This window comes from Loxodonta africana, chromosome 15, assembly GCF_030014295.1.
Source record: "Loxodonta africana isolate mLoxAfr1 chromosome 15, mLoxAfr1.hap2, whole genome shotgun sequence".
Lineage (NCBI taxonomy): Eukaryota > Metazoa > Chordata > Mammalia > Proboscidea > Elephantidae > Loxodonta > Loxodonta africana.
Window position 1 is genome coordinate 17570526 of NC_087356.1, and position 20313 is coordinate 17590838.

The window sequence follows — 20313 nt, forward strand, 5'->3', positions numbered from 1 at the left end:
GGCATTATGCTGAGTGAAATTAGTCAGTTGCAAAAGGACAAATATTGTATAGGACCACTATTATAAGAACTTGAGAAATAGTTTAAACTGAGAAGAAAACATTCTTTTGTGGTTGGGAGATGGGGGAGGGAGGGAGGGAGGGTGGCAGAGGAGTATTCACTAATTAGATAGTAGATAAGAACTACTTTAGGTGATGGATGGGAAAGACAACACAGAATACAAGGGAGGTCAGCACTACTGGACTGAACTGAAAGCAAAGAAGTTTCCTGAATAAACTGAATGCTTTGAAGGCCAGTGTAGCAGGGGCAGGGGTTTGGGGACCATGGTTTCGGGGGACATCTAAATCAATTGGCATAATAAAATCTATTAAGAAAACATTCTGCATCCCACTTTGAAGAGTGGCATTTGGGGTCTTAAACGCTAGCAAGCAGCCATCTAAGATGCATCAATTGGTCTCGGTAACCAACCTGTATCAAAGGAGAATGAAGAACACAAGAACACCAAGCCCAAGAAACAGAAAGGGCCACGTGAACCAGAGACTACATCATCCTGAGACCAGGAGAACTAGATGGTGCCCGGCTACAACCAATGACTACCCTGACAGGGAACACAACAGAGAACCCCTGAGGCAGGAGGAAAGCAGAGGGTTGCAGACACCAAATTCTCATAAAAAGATCAGACTTAATGGTCTGACTGAGACTAGAAGGACCCTGGTGGCCATGGCCCCCAGACTTTCTGTTGGCCTAGGACAGGAACCATTCCCAAAGCCAACTCCTCAGACAGGGATTGGAGTGGACAACGGGTTGGAAAGGGATGCTGGTGAAGAGTGAGCTTTTTGGATCAGGTGGACACTTGAGAGTATGTTGGCATCTCCTGCCTGGAGGGGAGATAAGAGGGTAAAAAAAAAAAAAAAGAGGGTGGAGGGGGTTAAAAGCTGGCGGAATGGACATGAAGAGAGAGAGTGGAGGGAGAGAGCGGGCTGTCTCATTGTGGGGAGAGTAACTGGGCGTATGTAGCAGGTGTATATAAGTTTTTCTGTGAGGGACTGACTTGAATTGTAAACTTTCACTTAAAGCACAATAAAAATTATTTTAAAAAATCAAGAATTTAAAGCACGTACCTATGTATGTATGTAGTAAAATGAATATTCATATTTTCTCTACCCGCCAAAACATTAAAGCCCCTTGGGCCCCTCCTCAGTAACATCCCTCTTTTTCCTCCCCTCGGAAATGACAATTATCCTGATATTTGATTTACAAAAGGCATGTTTATTTAATACAAACTGAAAATATTATAAATTATAAAGCCAACCAGACTTTTTTTAGAGAAGAACTCCCAATAAAGATAAGGTCATGGAGAGCAAATATATCTAAATAAAACATATATTTTGACAATTCATAAAAAGCACATAGGAATATAGACCTGTTGCACACGTTAAATATACAGACAGCCCAGCCAGACCACAAGGACTCCGCTGCATTTTGACTCCCAGCATTGGCAGTGTCTGAACCTGCCATCCATCTCAAGTCTCTACATGACACTTGCTCTTCTATCTACTTAGGATGCTGCAGGGACATAGGTTTCCAGCATAACAGAGAACAGGAGACAGATGTTGCCCAGGGTCACCCAGGCACTGACTGTTTTCTCAACCCCTCCTGAGGACATGGGCTTGCGGATATTAAGTCTGATTCAAGATTCAAGATCCAAGACAGTGAAGCCTTTGCAAACATCCTTTTAAACAGACACACTGATACTGTTAATGTGAGTTCTTCCCGACTGGTGATGGTATAAGCTCCAGAATAAAAAGACAATGATTGAGACAAGAACTAGACTTCTTTCTGGCCTCTGACAGAACTCTTCCTATGCAGTCAGAATCACAGGCAGACACGCACCCCACAGGGGATCCAGGAGCAAAGATTTAGTGCAGCTGCTCCTGCTCTGGGCAGATGCTTTGCTTCCACTACATTCTAGCAGCGTTGTACAATAGAACTTTCCATGATGAGGGAAATGTTTTATATTCTGTCACATGCGGTTACTGAGCACTTGAAATGTGGCTAGTGTGACTGAGGAACTGAATTTTTAATTTTAGACAGCCATATGTGACTAATGGGAAACCCTGGTGGCGTAATGGTTAAAAGCTACGGCTGCTAACCAAAAGACCGGCAGCTCGAATCCACCCAGGCGCTCCTTGGAAGCCCTATGGGGCAGTTCTTTTCTGTCCTGTAGGGTCACTATGAGTCAGAATCAACTGGAAGGCAATAGGTTTGGGCTTTGGTTTTTTGTTGTTTTTTTTTTTTTTAATATGACTCATGGCTACAGTATTGGACAGTGCAGTTCTACAGCCTTAGCTTAAAAGAAAAATCAGGAATGTAAAGCATGTAGGTATGTATATGGAGCCCTGCTGGCACAGTGGTTAAGTGGTTAAGAGCTCGGCTGTTAACCAAAAGGTTGGCAGTTCGAATCCACCAGTTGCTCCTTGGAAACCCTGTCCTACAGAGTCGATATGGGTTGGAATCGACTCGAGGGCAATGAGTTGTTTTTGTTTTTTAATGTGTGCATATATGAGGAGCCCTGGTCCTGCAACAGTCAGAGCACCCGACTGCTAATCAAAAGGTCGGCGGTTCAAAACCACCAGGTGCTTTGCAGGACAAAGATGTGGCATTCTGCTTCTGTGAAGATTTACAGCCTTGGAAACCCTATGGGGTCACTTTGAGTCAGAATCAACTTGATGGCCGTGGGTTTTCTGGGTATGCATATACTTATGTTTTCTTACTGCCAATCCAAAACCCCACACGTAACATTGCAAATGTCTTTCTACCTCCTCCCACCCCCTTTAGCTGCCTGGAAAAATCATTCATCTGTCCTTCAAAAGTCACTCAGGCAGTACCTCCTTCATGAAGCCCTGGCGGCCCAGAGTTACTAGCTCTTTGCCACAACAATATACTAGACTGGTCACATCATGTTATTATGTGTTTACACATCAGTGTTACTGGCTATACTGGGGGCTCCAAAAAGGCTGCAACTATGTCATATTCATTTTTAATCCCCAGAGTCTAACAGAGTACCACATCCTAAAGCCCCTGCTCTAAGTTCTCCTGACCCATTTCTTAAGACTAGTCTCCATTCCACCAATCCCAGGCTCTAACTATTCTACCGTTTGAAACTCTATAAACCCATCCGCAACCAACATCTTGGAACTGGGGAAATTCCTGGTCATATTATCCGAATCAAAAGGTATTACACTTCTATATACAATCCGCTAGGCACTCCTTGGAAACTCTATGGCGCAATTCTACTCTGTCCTATAGGGTCACTATGAGCTGGAATTGACTCAACGGCAGTGGGTTTGGTTGGGTTTATACAATTGTTCAGTACAAAACATTGTTAAATAGTGGAAATGATGCATATTAGAAACCACATGAAAACAGCAAATAAGTCATTAAGACGTGAACCAAAAACCAAACACTTTGCTGACAAGTTGATTCCGACTCATGTGGTACAGAGTAGAACTGCTTTGTAGGGTTTTCTTGGCTATAATCTTTATGGAAGCAGTTCACCACTGGCTTTCTTCCACGGAACAAACAGGTGGTTTTGAACTGCCAACCTTTAGGTTAGCAGCTGAATGCACACTGCTTGCACCACCCAGGCTCCTTAATTAACACATGTTGTTGTTGCTGTAGTTAATTACCGGGTCAAGTTGATTCCAACTCATGGCGACCCCATGTGTGCAGAGTAGAACTGCTCCATACAGTTTTTCAGGCTGTGACCTTTCAGAAACAGGACTAAATACATAACTTTGGGAATTTTCAACACAGAGGTGGCATTTGAAGCCATGAGGCTCATGAATTAGGTCACTTGGGGAGCGAATGTAGGCAGAAGAATAGGGACACTTAAATGTTAAGAAGTCAGAGGTAAAAAGAAACTTGCAAGGAGACTGATAAAGGACAATTAGTGACATAAAAGGAAAACCAAAAAAGTATGCTGGCCAAGAGCCAAGTAAAAGGTGATCCAAAAATCTGCCATTATGCCAAAGAATCCATAAGAAAGCTACTAAGGAGCCCCAGTGGCACAGTGATTAAGAGCTCGGCAGCTAACCAAAAGGTCAGCAGTTCAAATCCACCAGCTGCTCCTTGGAAACCTTATGGGGCAATTCGACTCTGTCCTATAGGGTCATTATGTGTCAGAATCGACTCATTGGCAACGGGTTTGGTTTTTGGTTTCGTTAGAGCTACTAAATGAATTCATCAAAGTAGCAGAACACAATAAAAATAACAAAAAAAATCAGTTGTGTTTTTATACACCAGCGATAAACAGTCTGAAAAGAAAATAATCCCATATACAATAGCATCTAAAAGAAAATTCAGGAATAAATTTAACCAGGGAGGTTAAAGACTTGTACACTGAAAATTATAAAACACTGCTGAACGCAATTAAAGATGACCTAAATAAATGGAAAGATATCCTGTGTTTACGGATTAGAAGACCTAATATTGTTAAGCTGTGACTACTACTCAAAGCAATCTACATATTCAATGCGCTCTCTACAGATTCCAACACAATAAAAATTCCAGCAGCCCTTTTTGCAGAAATGGAAAGGTCAATCCTCAATTTCATTCAGAAATGGAACGATCCCTGAATAGCCAAAACAATCTTGAAAAAAGAAAAACACAGTAGGAGGACTCACACTTTCCAATTTCAAAATATACTATAAAGCTGCAGTAATCAAAACAGCATGGTATTGGTATAAAGATACACATACACATCAAATAGAATAGAATCGAGAGTTCAAAATTAAACCCATACTTTTACGGCCATTTTTTTTTTTTTTTTGATGAATGCAGAACACAACTTTATTATAGCAATATATGAAACAAATAACTTTAAATGTTCATAACCACCCTATCCACTACGATTGATGGTGTTATTCAGCTCACTCAAGTTTGGGGGAATAGTTTACAGAATTCTTGAAATTCGCTGACCTTCATGAAGACATGGATTTGAAATACATATACGCGTTTGTGTTAAGAGCAAATAAATTTTCACTCTCCCAACATTATTCATCATCTGAGCATTTTCATACACCCTCAGTGAGTTAACCAAGCTCAAAATCCTTTATTACTAAAAGAACCTGCGCTGTTACATCTGTCATTGGCAACATGCTTAGAAGAAAGCAGTTTTCAATGAATAATGACTAATAGGTAACCAAGAGGGCTGTGTTGTGACCTAGTTCCTTTTTCCTTTATAGCAAAAAGAACTTTTTCACCCATATGTCCAGTCCAACCCCTAAGGGCTGACAACATCCTTGAAACAATTCCTTTAAAAGTGCTCTAAACAGCAGCCATTTCCATTTGAACAGTCAGATGAGGATTGTACCCTTCAATCTGAAAAGTCTTCAGCTTTGAAATCACCAGTTGTTTCAACCTTCTGAAGAATTTTGAGCTTGGGGAAAGGTCCTGGTTCTCGCTGGAGCTAAACTTTCAGCAGCTCAGTGTGATTCAGGTAAATGAGTGCATCTCCCAAAGTATATACAAAGTCACCTGGCTTCAGGCCCGTGATGTGTGCAATCACAGGTGAGCCAGGCATACCTGGCGATGGTGAAAGGCACCTCCAAGCCCCTGTCTCCTGAACCCTAGTACAGCTAGCAGGACAGCCCAATGTTCACCTCACAGAACTGGCAAAGAGCATGGCAGGGAGGCAGTGCCATCTGAGGAAGGCCTTTTAGATTCCAAACACACATGAAGATTCTTCTGTCGTCAGGGTTGGTTTTGATTGTGTCAGTAGCCTTTTGCAGCTGGTCTACTCCTTGACCTATATAATCTGAATTCAGATCTTTATATTCGGCCCCAAAATGCCTCCACTGAAAGCCATAAACTGGGCCTGAATCTCCTTGTTCTCAGGTGGAGAGTCCCAGGCTGTCCAAAAAGTCTCAGGATCCACTGGCATCCCAGATCTTCAGTCCCTTGGAAGACAGTTCTTTAGCATTGGTGGATTCCTTGATAAGACACAGCAACTCCTCCAAAACAGCCCTGCAGAACACAAGCTTGGTTGTCCGCGAAGAAAGCTCATCTCTTAGGTTGTGCCTGCATGCCAAAGATGGAGTGGGAGGAGGGAGGAGACACTGCTGAAGGGGGACTGAGCTTCTGTTTGGGGTGATGTAAAACATTTGGAAAGGGACAGTGGTGACGGTAGCACAACACGGTGAACGTAATTAATGTCACTGAATCGTACCCTTAAAAATGGTTAAATGGCAAACTCTTTGTCGTATATATTTCACTACGATATTTTTTTTCAATCTGCCATCAGTTATGACAAATGCTATTGATATATCAAGTAGGAAAATAAATCATTCTATTTCTTTCCCACAGTAGCAAATTCTTCAACCGAAATAGAAAAGGAAAAAAAAAAATACCACTTGGTATTGATTGACCAGAGTCGGAGAAAAAACAGAATTCATACCCGTGTTATCTTTTGTATACGATGTTTCCTCATTTTCATGTATGCTATTCAGAGCATCGTGTCTGCTATAGGGTCGCTAGGAATCAGAATCGACTCCACGGCAACGGGTTTTGGGTAACATACACGTGAAACAAGGTTCCAGTGAGTCCAGCAATTCTCTCGGGCAGCATTAATTTTAAATGAAAACATCCTAAAGTTGTTTTACCAGGCGCCACGCTCCCCGCCCCGCCCCCCCAAAAAGAAACGTTGCCGTCGAGTCCATTCCGACTCATAGCATGGCAAATGCAGGTCTGGCATAACTGAAGGGACGGGATGATTTACGGAGCAGCCAGTTTCCAAAAGAGAATAAACGAAAGCGTCAACATTCACGTGGGGTTTAGAGAAAAAGTTAGATCCACAGACTGAGCTCCTGGAGGAAAGGCGCTCATCTCCCACAAAGCAGACGTCCAACAAATAATTTTCATTTAACTGCGAAGTAGCTGCATCTTACAGTGGGGAAGGGACGCGAACTTCAAGGCACTGCACTCTCCCGAGCACCGCTGCATCCCCACGCCCTGGCACTCAGCACCGAGAAAGGGTCGGCCAGTTCACAGCAGTCCAGCATCCCAGTAAATAGAGGCAACGCTGGACGGCGCACGACCGCATCCCCAACCCTAACGTTAAAAAGAAAACCCCTTGCCCTCGGGCCACAGCTCACCTACCTTGAAGTGAGGAAGACAAGCGGCCCCGGGCCTCCTCCGAGGGGGCACCCCCGCACAGCCCTTGAGTCGTCAACGGACGATGCCCGGGGCGAGGATTCCTCAAGGCCAGGGAAGGAGGACCCAGGACGACGCGGTGTGCCCGTCGGTCCTCCTCAGCCTCCGAGCGGACGCCGCCGCCGCAGTTCTCTCAGGTGCCTCCCGGCGGCCCGAGTGTGCGCGCGCTCCTGCCTCGTCGCTTAGCAACCTGAGAAGCCGGCCAGTCTTCCGACACGTCAATTCCCCGCCCCTCCAGAATGCGAATGCTGTTTTTTAAAAAAAGATTTGCTTCCGGGTCGAGTGGGCTTTGCGCAACGGAAGGCCTCCTCACCTCCCACATTTAACCTCGGGGGAGACTAAAGTCTCGAATACGCCCATATGGCTAATGTCGCTCACAGAGTCCGTCCCTCTTCCCTCGAGTTACACACCCTTCCTTTCCCGCCAATTGCTGGGTGCCATCAGGCAGGACCTTTCCTCCGTGGGCTAAACCATGCGCTTGTAACCATCCTCCAATCACAGCGGCTCTCCCTCGGGGACTACTTTGCAATAGGCTAACAGCGCAGGGAGAAGGGCGTGAGAAGCCACTGGGATCTGGGGAGCTGTAGTTTAGTACTGGAACGAAGTGCTTCCGTGATTGCACCAGCTCCAAAGCAGCGTAAACTACAGTTCCCAGAGGGCGCCGTGGTCGGGAGCCGAGTCTTTTCTCGCTAACACCGCTCGCACTCTTCGAGTTGGTTCCGCGGTAGAGGTGACCCGACTCCTTGAGGCTGATACTGCAGGTGCTGGAATTGTCCGCGCGGTTCCCGATCATGGTGAGTGTGGACCTCAGCTCCTGCCCAGCCCCCGGGCCCGCGGCCTTTTATGGGATTTCTTGCATTTGAAGGGCTTTTGGGGGGGCGGCTGTGCGAGGCGTGATCTTCGCGCCCTTTGAAACGCCGAGCCTTGGAGCTCTGCAGACCATCATCTGGGGACTGTCGCAATAGCCCAGTAATCGGGAATGGATAGATTTCCACCTGGGGTCCTCTTAGGAGGATTCTGGAGACCTCGTTGTCCTTGAAGAACCTTGATCTCAGTGGTGCTGCATGGCAGGGGACAAAATAAGAGGCTGCGGATTTTCTCCAAAGGACGTTAGGTTTGATATTGGGGAGGGGGAGGTCAGGCTCTCAACCTTCTTTTTTCCTCTTAAGCCTACAGTGTTTTTAAGGGCTTTTGTCACTGAGTCCTTGAAAGCAGAAGGCCCTGGATTGTAAAGGTAGCGATCACCAAGTGCTCTAGATTACTATCTACGTTTTGAGGAGATGTGTTTCCGCCATATCTAATTTCACAAAATGTTATTTAAAATCTGTTCATTGATCTTCTTTTGGAATGCGGGGACTTGTCACTGCGTCACTAGCAAATATCTGGTACAAATATTCTTTACTGGTCTGTACGTTATGAATTCTAGAAGCATTACTTTGAAGTATAATAGCATGTAACCATCTTGTCATGTAAAATCTGGATTATCTAGATCTCCGTATCTTGTCTCTACTGAAGGGGAAGAGGGGGTTGGCGGGGAAGCTCTGACGTAGGAATAATCTGCATACATACAGTTTGAAGGTGACATCCATACTGAGAAATTGCTTCGGTTCTTGCATTTATAGTTGAGATTATTTTTTGTCTTTTGTACTAAAATGGGTGGGGAGTGTGCAGAAATGTTTGGATGATTTGGGAATTTCTCAGAACCTGAAAAGACCGTGCAAGGCATTACATCCTCTACCTTTAGAAGCGGTCAGTAAAAAAAAAAAAAAAATTTTTTAAAAGACACCATTAATTCCCAGTGTTAAATCTAGGTTTCCTATGTGTTTTGTCAGAGAACAAAATTAGTTATTTAAATGATGGTTTCAGTGGGTTCTAGCCTAATAATTTCAGCAAGAAAGAAGGTCACCTTGGAAAACCTCCCCACCTCAATCTTTTAAGTTGAGATTATTGAGACCTAAAGAGAATCTTGTTACACAACAGTTTGCCCCAAGGGTTCCACACTCATATGACCGTGTTGTGTCATACGGGACACTTACCAAGTCACTCTGAAAAGCCACGTTAGTAAATGAAGTTCTTGATGAAAATGCAAGCTCATACTGCAAATGCAGACTCAACTACGTTATCAGCATTTAAATTACCTAATAGCTTTATTCCTTGAGTTTTAGAATTAGAAGAAAACTTGGAGATTATTTTTTCTAATTTTAAATGTAGTCTGGTGAGGTCAAATGATTTTCCCAAGGTCACAGAGACCATGGCCCCTGATTTCTGAGTTGTTTTTGCTGCACAGTAGTTCTGCCCAGGCCTTACCCTGGAAGGTCATTCAGGTGCCAGATAACATGGGCACTGCTTGAGGAAGAATCCTTCTGTCAGTTGCTTGGAGCTAAGAGCAAGCTGTCACATGACTCAGTCTCCCTGCTCCTTTGAGAGAGTGTACGAACAATGGAACAATCCCTGGGCTTGAGAAGAGCTGTCTTTTGTAACCTAATACAAAGGTATTTTTTAGGGAGTGAATTCCTTGCTTGTGTCCATAAGGAATCCAAATGGTATTGCTTGTCTTTTATATTACAGGAATATAATGAGAAAGTAAGAAGGGAATATTCGGGTCTTGCTGTGGAAATACAGAACAAGTGTTTGGATTTAAGCCTTACAACTGAGACTTTAGCACATGCGCAAGACAGAGCCTGCATCTGCAGGAAGGTCATTAGTGCCCTGCAGAGAGCAAAGGCATTCCTTCTTTGGATCTTGGCAAACTGCCCAGATATCTGAGCAAAGAATAGTAACCTCTGTCCACACTGTAACATTGTGAGAAGTCAGTGGGACTCTCCCACCCTCCCGCTTTTCAACTGCAAAGGAGCCAAATAAAGCACTTCCTCTCCCTATTTTATCATCAAACATTTAGACACTAACTGGGCTTCACACCACTCTTAAGAAGATGGAATTACCTACCTATGAAAATAATTTGTCCAAAGATACAGAAACTGCTGAGGTGGAATCAGTAGCTGTTCATCACTTGGCCACAACCCCTTCACTAAGGACTGTGGTACTGTGAACACATTTTTTAGTAGCTAAAATTGACTGCATTAATCTTGTCTAACCATCTGGCTCCCTGACTTTCTGGGAGATTAAGCCTTATAAATAATGATATTCACTCCCCCCACCTTTATTTCTTATCCTAGTTTTTTTTCATTGAAGTAGCATGTTTTTTGTTTTTTCCTCACTGACATTCATTCAACAAATATTTGTTGAACACTGTATGAGAGTACAAATTCAAGTCAAACGTGGACTGCTCTTGGGGGTTTCACAGTCTAGTAGAGAATAACAGTCATGTATATAGAAAACCTGAGGCTATAAGGGTCTTTAAAAGAAAACTTTGTGGTGACCCATTGCCGTCGAGTCGATTCTGACTCATAGCGACCCTATGGGGCAGAGTAGAATGGCCCCATAGGTTTCCAAGGAACACCTGGTGGATTCAAACTGCTGACCTTTGGTTAGCAGCTGACAGAGACCTACAGAGACCTATTAATAATAATAGTACTTGCTACATGTTTTTAGTGCTTTGTATGTGAACTCAATCCTTAAAGCTACCCTGTTTATTAGATGTTATTGTTATTATTAGGTGTTTACTATTAAGTAGTCAGGTTGAAACATGATTAATTGCTTTGTGAAACCTTTTTTGGCTGAATGTTGTTGTAAAGTGAATGGAAAACCACTGTTGGTCCTCTTCCTGATGTGGAGGATTCTGTAGAGCAGACGGGAGAAGGCAGATTGGCATCATTGGATTTGTAAGGCTCAAAACCCTGGTGGCGCACTGGTTAAGAGCTATAGCTGCTGATCAAAAGGTGGGCAATTCTAATCCACCAGGCGCTCCTTGGAAACTGTACGGGGCAGTTCTCTGTCCTGTAGGATCGCTATGAGTCAGAATCGACTCCAAGGCAATGGGTTTTTTTTTTGTTTTCTTTTAGTGGCCTTCAGGGTTTGCTCTGTGAAAAGCAGTACCACCACATTAATGCACAGCAGCGTTCTTAGGCCTATTTTAGTGATAAAATAGCCCAAAAAATGTGGCTAAGATTATGTAAGTAAATACAGGATAACATGGTTCACTCCCTGTACAGTGAGGGTTAAATAACACCATATAAATATGCAGCCAAAGTGTGCATATTCCAAAGGAAGTTGCTTAGTTGATTTGTGCATGCTGGGACAAGTCAGTAAGTTAACCTTCTACTGAGCCAGATGCTGAAGAGATTTTAAAATTTTAAATGAACTTGTTAAAATACATGTTTGTCTTATAGGGAGAATCCCAAATATCTTCTGTGTAAGACAGTACTCTTTAATAAGACGTTAGAGTCCCTGGATGGCACAGTTAAGCACTGAGCTACTACCCGAGATTGTCTGCATTGTGGTGGTAAAGTCAATTCACAGCATCCTGCAGCAGAAGTCTTTTTCAACTGTAAACGGTGTCCTCCGGAGCCATATGCTGCCCTGACTGGAAGTTGGTTGGTCTTTTCTCTATAGCCCATCCATCTGCTAGTCCTCAAATTGAAAGGAATGTAAAATCCTAATATATTTCCTAGTTTGAAAACCCAGTGCTGTCCAGCCGATTCCTCGTAGCGACCCTATAGGACAGAGTAGAACTGCCTTCATAGGGTTTTCCAAGGAGCACCTGGTAGATTCTAACTGTCGACCTTTTGGTTAGCAGCTGTAGCTCTTAACCACTACACCACCAGGGTTTCTAGTTTGAAGAAGCCCCCCAGAATTCTGCAAAGGTTGGTGATTCAAATCCACCTAGAGACACATCAGAACAAAGGCCTGGCAGTCTATTTCCAAAAAATCAACCATCAAAAACCCTGTGGAGCACAGTTCTGCTTGGACACACTTGGGATTTCCATGAGCTGGAATCAACTCCACAACAACTAGTTTCTTTTTGGTAGTAAAATGTTAATGGGTCTCTTTCGTTGCAGTCTGAACCAATCAGAGTCCTTGTGACTGGAGCAGCTGGTCAAATTGCATATTCACTGCTGTACAGTATTGGAAATGGCTCTATCTTTGGTAAAGACCAGGTAAGAGCTACTATCTGTAAGTCCTAAGTTATTAGAGTAAAAATATTAACAAAGCCCTGTATTTAATTGCAAACAAATTATAAAACAGTGAAAGAATAGATAATCCCAATAAATGGAGTAGGCAAATTGCTCTAAATGGAAGCTGGTAAAGTGTGTGTATGCACCTTCAAGGCCTAGAAAATACTTTGCAAATCAGAACTATTCCATGTGTTTAAAGTACTGCCACCCACAGGTGTTAGTCAGAGGGAGATACTGGCTAATGACAGCAGCTGTTAGGGACAGTCAGGTGGGATAGAAAGTTACTGCATCCGCACCTCTTGTTAAAAAATGCTCTTTAGGCTCCAAATAGTAGGGCAGGCAATCCTGCTTCCTAGGAGGAAGCAAGTACCCCCAATTCCAGCAGACCTGATTAGCATACACTAAAATTAATGTCTGAAGTATTTATTTATTCTCCTGGCCCACAGATATTGAGTTCTTCCTTAGTTTTCCAGGAACTGAAATCAGATATGCTGTTAATAAGAGCAAGCTGTGGTATGTCACATCAACTTCGTGTTTTTCCCATGTACTCCATAAAATTTCAGTACGGGTGATTTCTCTTACGGTGTCCCGTTAGCAAGCCATTGCTGGCTTTGTAGCATTCCTTTTCCTGAAAATGATGTGGTGATAGGTGCCTTACCTCCTTAGTTACTACGAATAGTCAGTGGGAGGAGTTGTACAGACAATTATACACATATGTAATAAACAAAAACCATGCAAAAGAACTTTTTTGTGACCAGATGACATAGCTTGCACTGACAGATGCCATCCTTGCTACTTGACAGCCCCTGATTCTCCTGCTGTTGGATATCACTCCCATGATGGGTGTCCTGGAAGGTGTCTTAATGGAACTGCAGGACTGTGCACTTCCCCTCCTGACAGGTGAGTTGGGGGAGTGGAGGAGAATAAATCTTATCCTGCATCTTTCAAAAAACACTTGTATAATTGTTAATTAGCCTCTGAATTAGAAATTATTTCATAAATTATTTTGTTTTTGTCTTTATTTAAACTTACAGCTACTTGTCGCAGGACTGGACAGTGTTTTGTTCTGTTGTACATAGGGTCACTGTGGGTCAGAACCAACTCCATGGCACCTAACAACATACCAAGAATAAATAAGGATAAAAACCAGAATTAGCCAGTGTCAGGCAAACACCTATACTTTTTTTCCCAAAATGCTTACATATATACTATTTAAGTATAATATTGCACCAGGGTTACACACCCAGGATTGTGTACTTTGTGGTGGCCCTTAAAGTCTATTCACATGAGAACAGCAGCACCCTGCAATGGAAACCTTTTCAATTCTAAATGGTGTCCTAGAGCCATATGCTGCCCTGAGGATGAAAGTTGGTTGGTCTCCTGTATAGCCCATCCCATTTGCTAGTCCTCAAGCTGAAACGAAATGTAAAATCGTAATTATACACTTCCTACTTTGAAAAAGCCCTCCAGAGTCCTGCAAAGCACCTTTGAGAATCATTGAACTGTTACACGAATATAAGACAGAAGTCTTAAATGTTAGATATCATTAGATTGAAAGGTTCACTAAAACGTTGTTAGGTGACATTGAGTCAGTTTGGACTCATAGTGACCCTATGTACAGCAGAACACTGCATGGTCCTGCACCGTACTCAGTCTTTGCTGTGTTTGAGCCACTGTGTCATTGTTGGAGCCACTGTGTCAGTCCACCTCATTGAGGGTCTTCCTCTTTTTCCATGACCCTTTCCTTTTATTTATTTATTTATTTTTTCCTTTACCAAGCATAATGTCCTCCAGGGACTGGACCCTCCTGATAACATGTCCAAATTAGGTGAGACAAAGTCTCACCATCCTTGCCTATAAGGAGCATTCTGGCTGTACTTGCTCTAAGACAGATTTGTTCATTCTCCTGGCAGTCCGTGGTATATTTGATATTCTTCACCAACACCATAATTCAAAGGCATAAATTCTTCTTTGGTCTTCCTTATTCAGTATCCAGCTTTTGCATGCATATGAGGCAATTACAAATACCATGGCTTGGGTAGGGAGCACCTTAGTTCTCAAAGCGACATCTTTGCTTTTTAACCCTTTAAAGAGATCTTTTCCTATAGGGTCACTCTGAGTCAGAATCGACTCCAGGGCAGCGGGTTTGGTTTTGGTGTTTTTTTTTTTTTTTTTGGCAGCAGATGTGCCAAATGTAATACGTTGTTTGAGTTCTTGACTGCTACTTCATGGGTGTTGATTTTGGATCCAAGTAAAATGAAATCCTTGACAACTTCAATATTTGGTCTCCATTTTTCATGATAGTGCTTACTGGTTCAGTTGTGAGGATTTTTGTTTCTTTATGAAGTATAATCCGTACTGTATGCTATAGTCTTTGATCTTCATCAGTCTAAGTGCTTCAGTACTCTTCCCTTGCAACAAGTAAGGTTGTGTCATCTGCATATCACGGGTCGTTAATGAGTCTTCTTCCAATCTTAATGTCCCGTTTTTTTCCAATCCTGATGCCGCATATAGTCTAGCTTCTTGGATTATTTGCTTGCATACAGATTGAATATGTTTGGTGAAAGGATAACAACCCTGACGCACACCTTTAATGATTTTAAACCACAGAGTATCTCATTGTTCTGTTCGAAGGACTGCTTTTTGGTCTATGTACAGGTTCCGCATGAGCACAACCAAGTGTTTCTGAATTCCCATTCTTCCCAGTGTCATCCATAATTTGTTATGATCGACATAGTCGGAGGTTTTGCATAGTGAATAAAACACAGGTGAAAATCTTTGTGGTATTCTCTGCTTTCAGCCAAGATCCATCTGACATCAGCAATGATATGCCTTGTTGCACATCCTCTTCAGAATGCAGCCTGAATCTCTGGCAGTTCCCTGTTGATGTACTGCTGCAAGTGCTTTTGAACTATCTTCAGCAAAATTTAACTTGTGTGTGATATTAATGACATTGTTCCATAAGTTCCACATTCTGTTGGATCACCTTTCTTTGGAATGGGCACAAGTATGGACCTCTTTCAGTGGGTTGCCCAGGTAGCTATCTTCCAAATTTCTTGGTATAGACGAGTGAGCACTTCCAGTGCTGCATCCGTTTGTTGAAATATTTCCATTGATACTCTGTCAGTTTCTGGAGCCTTGTTTTTCTCCAGGGCCTTCAGTACAGTTTGGACTTCTTGTTTCAGTACCAACAGTTCTTGATCATATGCTACCTTCTGTAGTAGTTGAACATCAACCAATTCTTTTTGATATAGTGACTGTGTATTCCTTCCATCTTCTTTTGATGCTTCCTGGGTCATTCAATATTTTCCCCATAGAATCCTTCACTATTGCAACTTGAGGCTTGAATTTTTTCTTCAGTTCTTTCAGCTTGAGAAATGCTGAGCGTGTTCTTCCGTTTTGGTTTTCTAACTCCATGTCTTCGCACGTTTCATTATAATATTTTGCTTTGTCTCTTCAAGCTGCCCTTTGAAATCTTCTGTTCAGCTCTTTTACGTGATTTCTTCTGTTCACTTTAGCTACTCGATGTTCAAGTGCAAGTTTCAGAGCCTCTTCTGACATCCATTTTGGTCTTTCTTTCCTGTCTTTTTAATGACCTTTGTTTTCTTCATGTATGATGTCCTTGATGTCATTCCACTACTCATCAGGTCTTCGGTCAGTAATGTCCAGTGAGTCAGTTCTATTCTTGAGATGGTCTTTAAAGTCAGATGGCACATACAAGGTAGAACCCTGGTGGTGTAGTGGTTAAGAACTTGGCTGCTAACCAAAAGGTTGGCAGTTAGGACCCACCGGACGCTCTTTGGAAACTCTGTGGAGAGTTCTGCTCTGTCTTATAGGATCACTATGAGTTGGAATCGACTCAGCGGCAGTGGAGTTTTGGTTTATACTCAAGGTCGTGCTTTGGCTATTGTGGACTTGTTCCAGTTTTCTTCAGCTTCAGTCGAACTTGAGTATGAGCAGTTGGTGGTCTGTTCTGCAGTTGGCCCCTGGCTTCATTCTGACTGATGATATTGAGCTTCTCCACCTGTTTCCAGAGAGGAAATCGATTTGATTCGATTTGATGCTATTCTGCAAGGTCTACATGTGTAGTCCCCATTTAGGTTGTTGAAAAAGGTATTTGTGATGAATAAATCTTTGGTCTATGCAGAATTCTGTCATATAATCTCCAGTGTCATCTCTGTCACCAAGGCCATATTTTCCAACTACTGATCCTTCTTCGTTTCAGACTTTCCCATTCCAATCACCAGTAATCATCAATGCATCTTGACTGCACGTTTGATCAATTTCAGACTGCAGAAATTGGTAAAGATCTTCAGTTTCCTCATCTTTGGCGTTAGTGGTTGGTGCATAAATTTGAATAATAGTTAACTGGTCTTCTCTGTAGACGTATGGATATTATCCTATTGCTCACAGTATTGTACTTTAGTATAGATCTTAAAATGTTCTATTTTGATGATTAACGTGATGCCATTCCTCTTCAGTTTGTCATTCTCAGCATGGTAAAACCCGTTGCTGTAGAGTTAATTCCAACTCATAGCAAACTTGCAGAACTGCCCCATTGGATTTCCTAGGCTGCAATCTTTATAGAAGCAGACTGCCACATCTTTCTCTTGCAGAGGAACTCGTGGGGTCGAATCGCTGACCTTTCAGTTAGTAGCCGAGTGCCTAACCACTGCGCCACCGGCATAGTAGACCATATGGTTGTCCAATTCAGAATGGCTGATACCAGTCTATTTCAGCTCCCTAATGCTTAGAATGTTGATCTTTATGTGTCTTATTTCATTTTTGATGACTTCCAATTTTCCCAGATTCATGCTTTGTGCATTCCATGATGAGAATATTAATGGATGTTTGCAACTGTTTCTTCTCATTTTGAGTTGTGCCACATCAGCAGATGAAGGTTCTGAAAGCTTGACTCCATCCACGTCATTAAGGTCAACTCTACTTTGAGGAGGCAGCTCTTCCCCAGTCTTCTTTTGAGTGCCTTCCAACCTGAGGGGCTAGCGTCTGGCACTTCATCAGTGTTTTGCTGCTATTCATAAGGTTTTCACTGTCCAATTTTTTCAGAAGTACACTGCCAGGTCCTTCTTCCTAGCCTGTTTTAGTCTGAAAGCACTGCTGATACCTGTCTACCGTGGGTGACTGCTGATATTTGAAATACTGGTAGCATGGCTTCCAGCAACACAAAAGCCGCCATAATATGACAAACTGACAGATGTAATTAAAACATAAGATCAAATTATAAATGAATTGGAATATTTTTCTTTAGTTATGCCTTCATCATGGCCTTTCTCTTTTGGTAAAGATTAATTAATGATACTTTCTTAGAAGTGTGCACAAAGCAAAATACATATACACCCCAGAGAAACCAGCCTCAGAACCCGTGTATCTATCTGTTCAATAACCATTCACTAAAAGGTGTATTCTACCATCTAAAGCTTTCAGTCGCGTAGTCACGTTACTCTGCCCAGACTGTTCTGTTGGCTCCCTTTCCTCACCATTGCTTTCTCCAGATCAGCTTTCTCTGCTGCTTTTCCCGCCCATTTATATTCCTTTCTCTGCTAAGTTCCCTCTGCTCTAATAGGCCCAGGTTACAGCCAGCTTGTGCCTGGGCAGCTGTGAATATGACAGGGGATGGAAGGTTCAGTAAATAAAGATGTATAGTGGGGAAGAGGAAGATGGATGTTTTTTCCTCCAGCTGGGGCTCCTGCATGCACCTGTCGTTGGCTCATAGCAACGTGGCTGTGACTCAGGTTCACTGGCCTCTTTTTACCACTGAGAAAGCTGAATCCAGGTCAGGACCTTTTTAGGACCTGGAGAGAGAGAGGGATAGGATAATGTGTTCTTCAATCAAAAACCAAGTGGCATGTGTTTAGTGGTCTAACTCTAGCCTAGTGGTTGAACTCTGGACTGATCCAGGCTGTCATTACAGCAGCATTACGTTAAAATGACAGCCAGCTAATCTCTTTATACCTTAATATCTTCATCTGTAAAATGTGAAGATTAAGTTTAATAATGCATATAAATTTTAGAATTATTCTTGACACCAAACTAAAACCAAACCCAGTGCCGTCGAGTCGATTTCCGACTCACAGCGACCCTAAAGGACAGAGTAGAACTGCCCCATAGAGTTTCCAAGGAGCGCCTGGCAGATTCAAACTGCCAGCCCTTTGGTTAGCAGCCATAGCCCTTAACCACTACGCCACCAGGGTTTCCTGTTCTTTGCACAGAACTCCTCAATAAATAATTTGTTACTGGTGTTGACCTTAGAGCAGTTGTGATTTAGAGATTAGGTGAATCAGTTGCTGTTTTGTGCCATCTGTGGTAATTAATGTAGATAACAAATGTGGGTCAAAGGTTATCATCTTTTACCTTGGATTCTATAGGATTTCAAAAGATAATGCTATATAATTTTTGAAATGGTGGTAATTACTGAAATAAAAGCAAAATAAACTTGATGACGTTTCTGCTAATGTGGTTAATATTATATACAGAATATGTCAATTGTGGTTTTTTCTTTAGACTCTTGGAAATTTGGTATATAATGGTAAACAAAGTGGAAGAATGAATGGGTAGAGTCAGTATGAAAAAGCAAACTTCAAACTAGCTCTATTTTTTGCCCTGTTCATAGATATCATTGCAACAGATAAGGAAGAGGTTGCCTTCAAAGACCTGGATGTGGCCGTTCTCGTGGGTTCCATGCCAAGAAGGGAGGGCATGGAGAGGAAGGACTTACTGAAAGCCAATGTGAAAATCTTCAAATCCCAAGGGGCAGCCTTGGATAAATATGCCAAGAAGTCAGTTAAGGTGACCAGTGTTTTATGGAGTTTTTCATTATTTGTATTTGAGACTTCTGTTTTAAGTGCAAATGAAATTGTTTGCCTTTTTTTTTTAATTCGGTTCTGTACAGGCTTCAGTAAATCTAGGTTTTTTTTTGATAAGCTCTACCTCTCTGTTTTTCTTTTTTACACAGGTAGAAAACTGTATTCAGAGGTGCCTATTGCAGTGACATGGAAATTTAATATTAGCTCTTAACCCTATAGAGAAGGCATAGAACTTTCTGGTACTTTTGCACTAACATGCTTCGCTGCATGGGAATGTTTGTTCAGATAGTTGGGTTTTTGTTTGTGAGGAGGGGTGGCTGCAAGCTGCTTTTATTCTTGGCAGTAGCAAGTGGTGGTTACTAATTGCTCAGATTTTCTTAATCCGGGGAATTTTAATATGCTTGTTTCTGGAGGAAGTTGAGACAATATGACTTCCTGTTTTGTTTCTGTGTTTAAGCTAGTCACCCAATCAGTACTTCAGTTTTTAAATTTGGCTTAATATTACACTCGCGCCTCCTTTTACCAATTACCTGTCAATTCACTAGAGAACTTAATTGTCACGGCAAAGAGGTTTGCTGGTTAGAGATTTTACTGTATTTGATACACTGCTTTCTCCCTACCCCAGCCTCAAAAAAAGATGAAAGAAAATTTATAAGACTTTTAAAGCTGTTAATTATGATGTTCTACTTATTACGCGATTTCATAGACATCTGCATTTTTGCTTTCTGTGACTTCATTTTAAATGGTTAACTTTTATTCTCTGTAATTCTTGACAAAAAATAATAGAAATGAGTTAATTAGAAATCCAAAGATCTCTTAGAAAAAATTATAACGTTGCTTGAGACTGCTGAAATCCAGGCTGCTTGGAGTTGTAGTACTACTTGCACGATAATCCTCTTTGCCCTGAAAAGTTACCTTGTTTTGGAAAAACGTCGCTGACACTGGAGTATTTAGGGGCAACGAAGTATCACCTCTGCAGCTTGCTCTCAAATGTGCCAGAAAAGACTAAGGATAGTTTGTGTGTGTGCGCGTGTGCACAGAGAGAGATGGGGCAAATCGAAGAATCTGGCCAAAGAGGATTTGGAAGTCAGCCTTTTTCAATGTGCTTGTAGATTTTCTGTGTTTGAAATTATTCCAAGATAAGATTTTTTTTTCTTAATTATTATTAAAGATTTTCGAAGCTTAAAAAGGTCTATGTATATA

At 42.2% G+C, this 20313-nt stretch overlaps 2 protein-coding genes and 1 pseudogene across 2 annotated transcripts in view; 1 reads left to right on the forward strand and 2 right to left on the reverse strand.

Annotated features, from left to right (window-relative positions):
- The window catches only part of WDPCP (WD repeat containing planar cell polarity effector), a 328314-nt gene extending 320310 nt beyond the window's left edge, over window positions 1-8004 (reverse strand). The window contains exons 1-3 of the mRNA XM_023552524.2: window positions 7590-8004; window positions 7278-7459; window positions 7158-7217 (exon numbers count right to left, since the gene is read on the reverse strand). Coding sequence (XP_023408292.2) covers window positions 7158-7217; window positions 7278-7459; window positions 7590-8004 — 657 coding nt within the window. The remainder of the gene's footprint in view (window positions 1-7157; window positions 7218-7277; window positions 7460-7589) is intronic.
- Window positions 2269-6606, reverse strand: LOC111751564 (thymidylate synthase-like; annotated as a pseudogene).
- The window catches only part of MDH1 (malate dehydrogenase 1), a 32149-nt gene continuing 19649 nt past the window's right edge, over window positions 7814-20313 (forward strand). Inside the window, exons 1-4 of the mRNA XM_003413632.4 lie at window positions 7814-8005; window positions 12170-12268; window positions 13090-13186; window positions 18918-19093. Coding sequence (XP_003413680.1) covers window positions 8003-8005; window positions 12170-12268; window positions 13090-13186; window positions 18918-19093 — 375 coding nt within the window. The 5' untranslated portion in view covers window positions 7814-8002. The remainder of the gene's footprint in view (window positions 8006-12169; window positions 12269-13089; window positions 13187-18917; window positions 19094-20313) is intronic.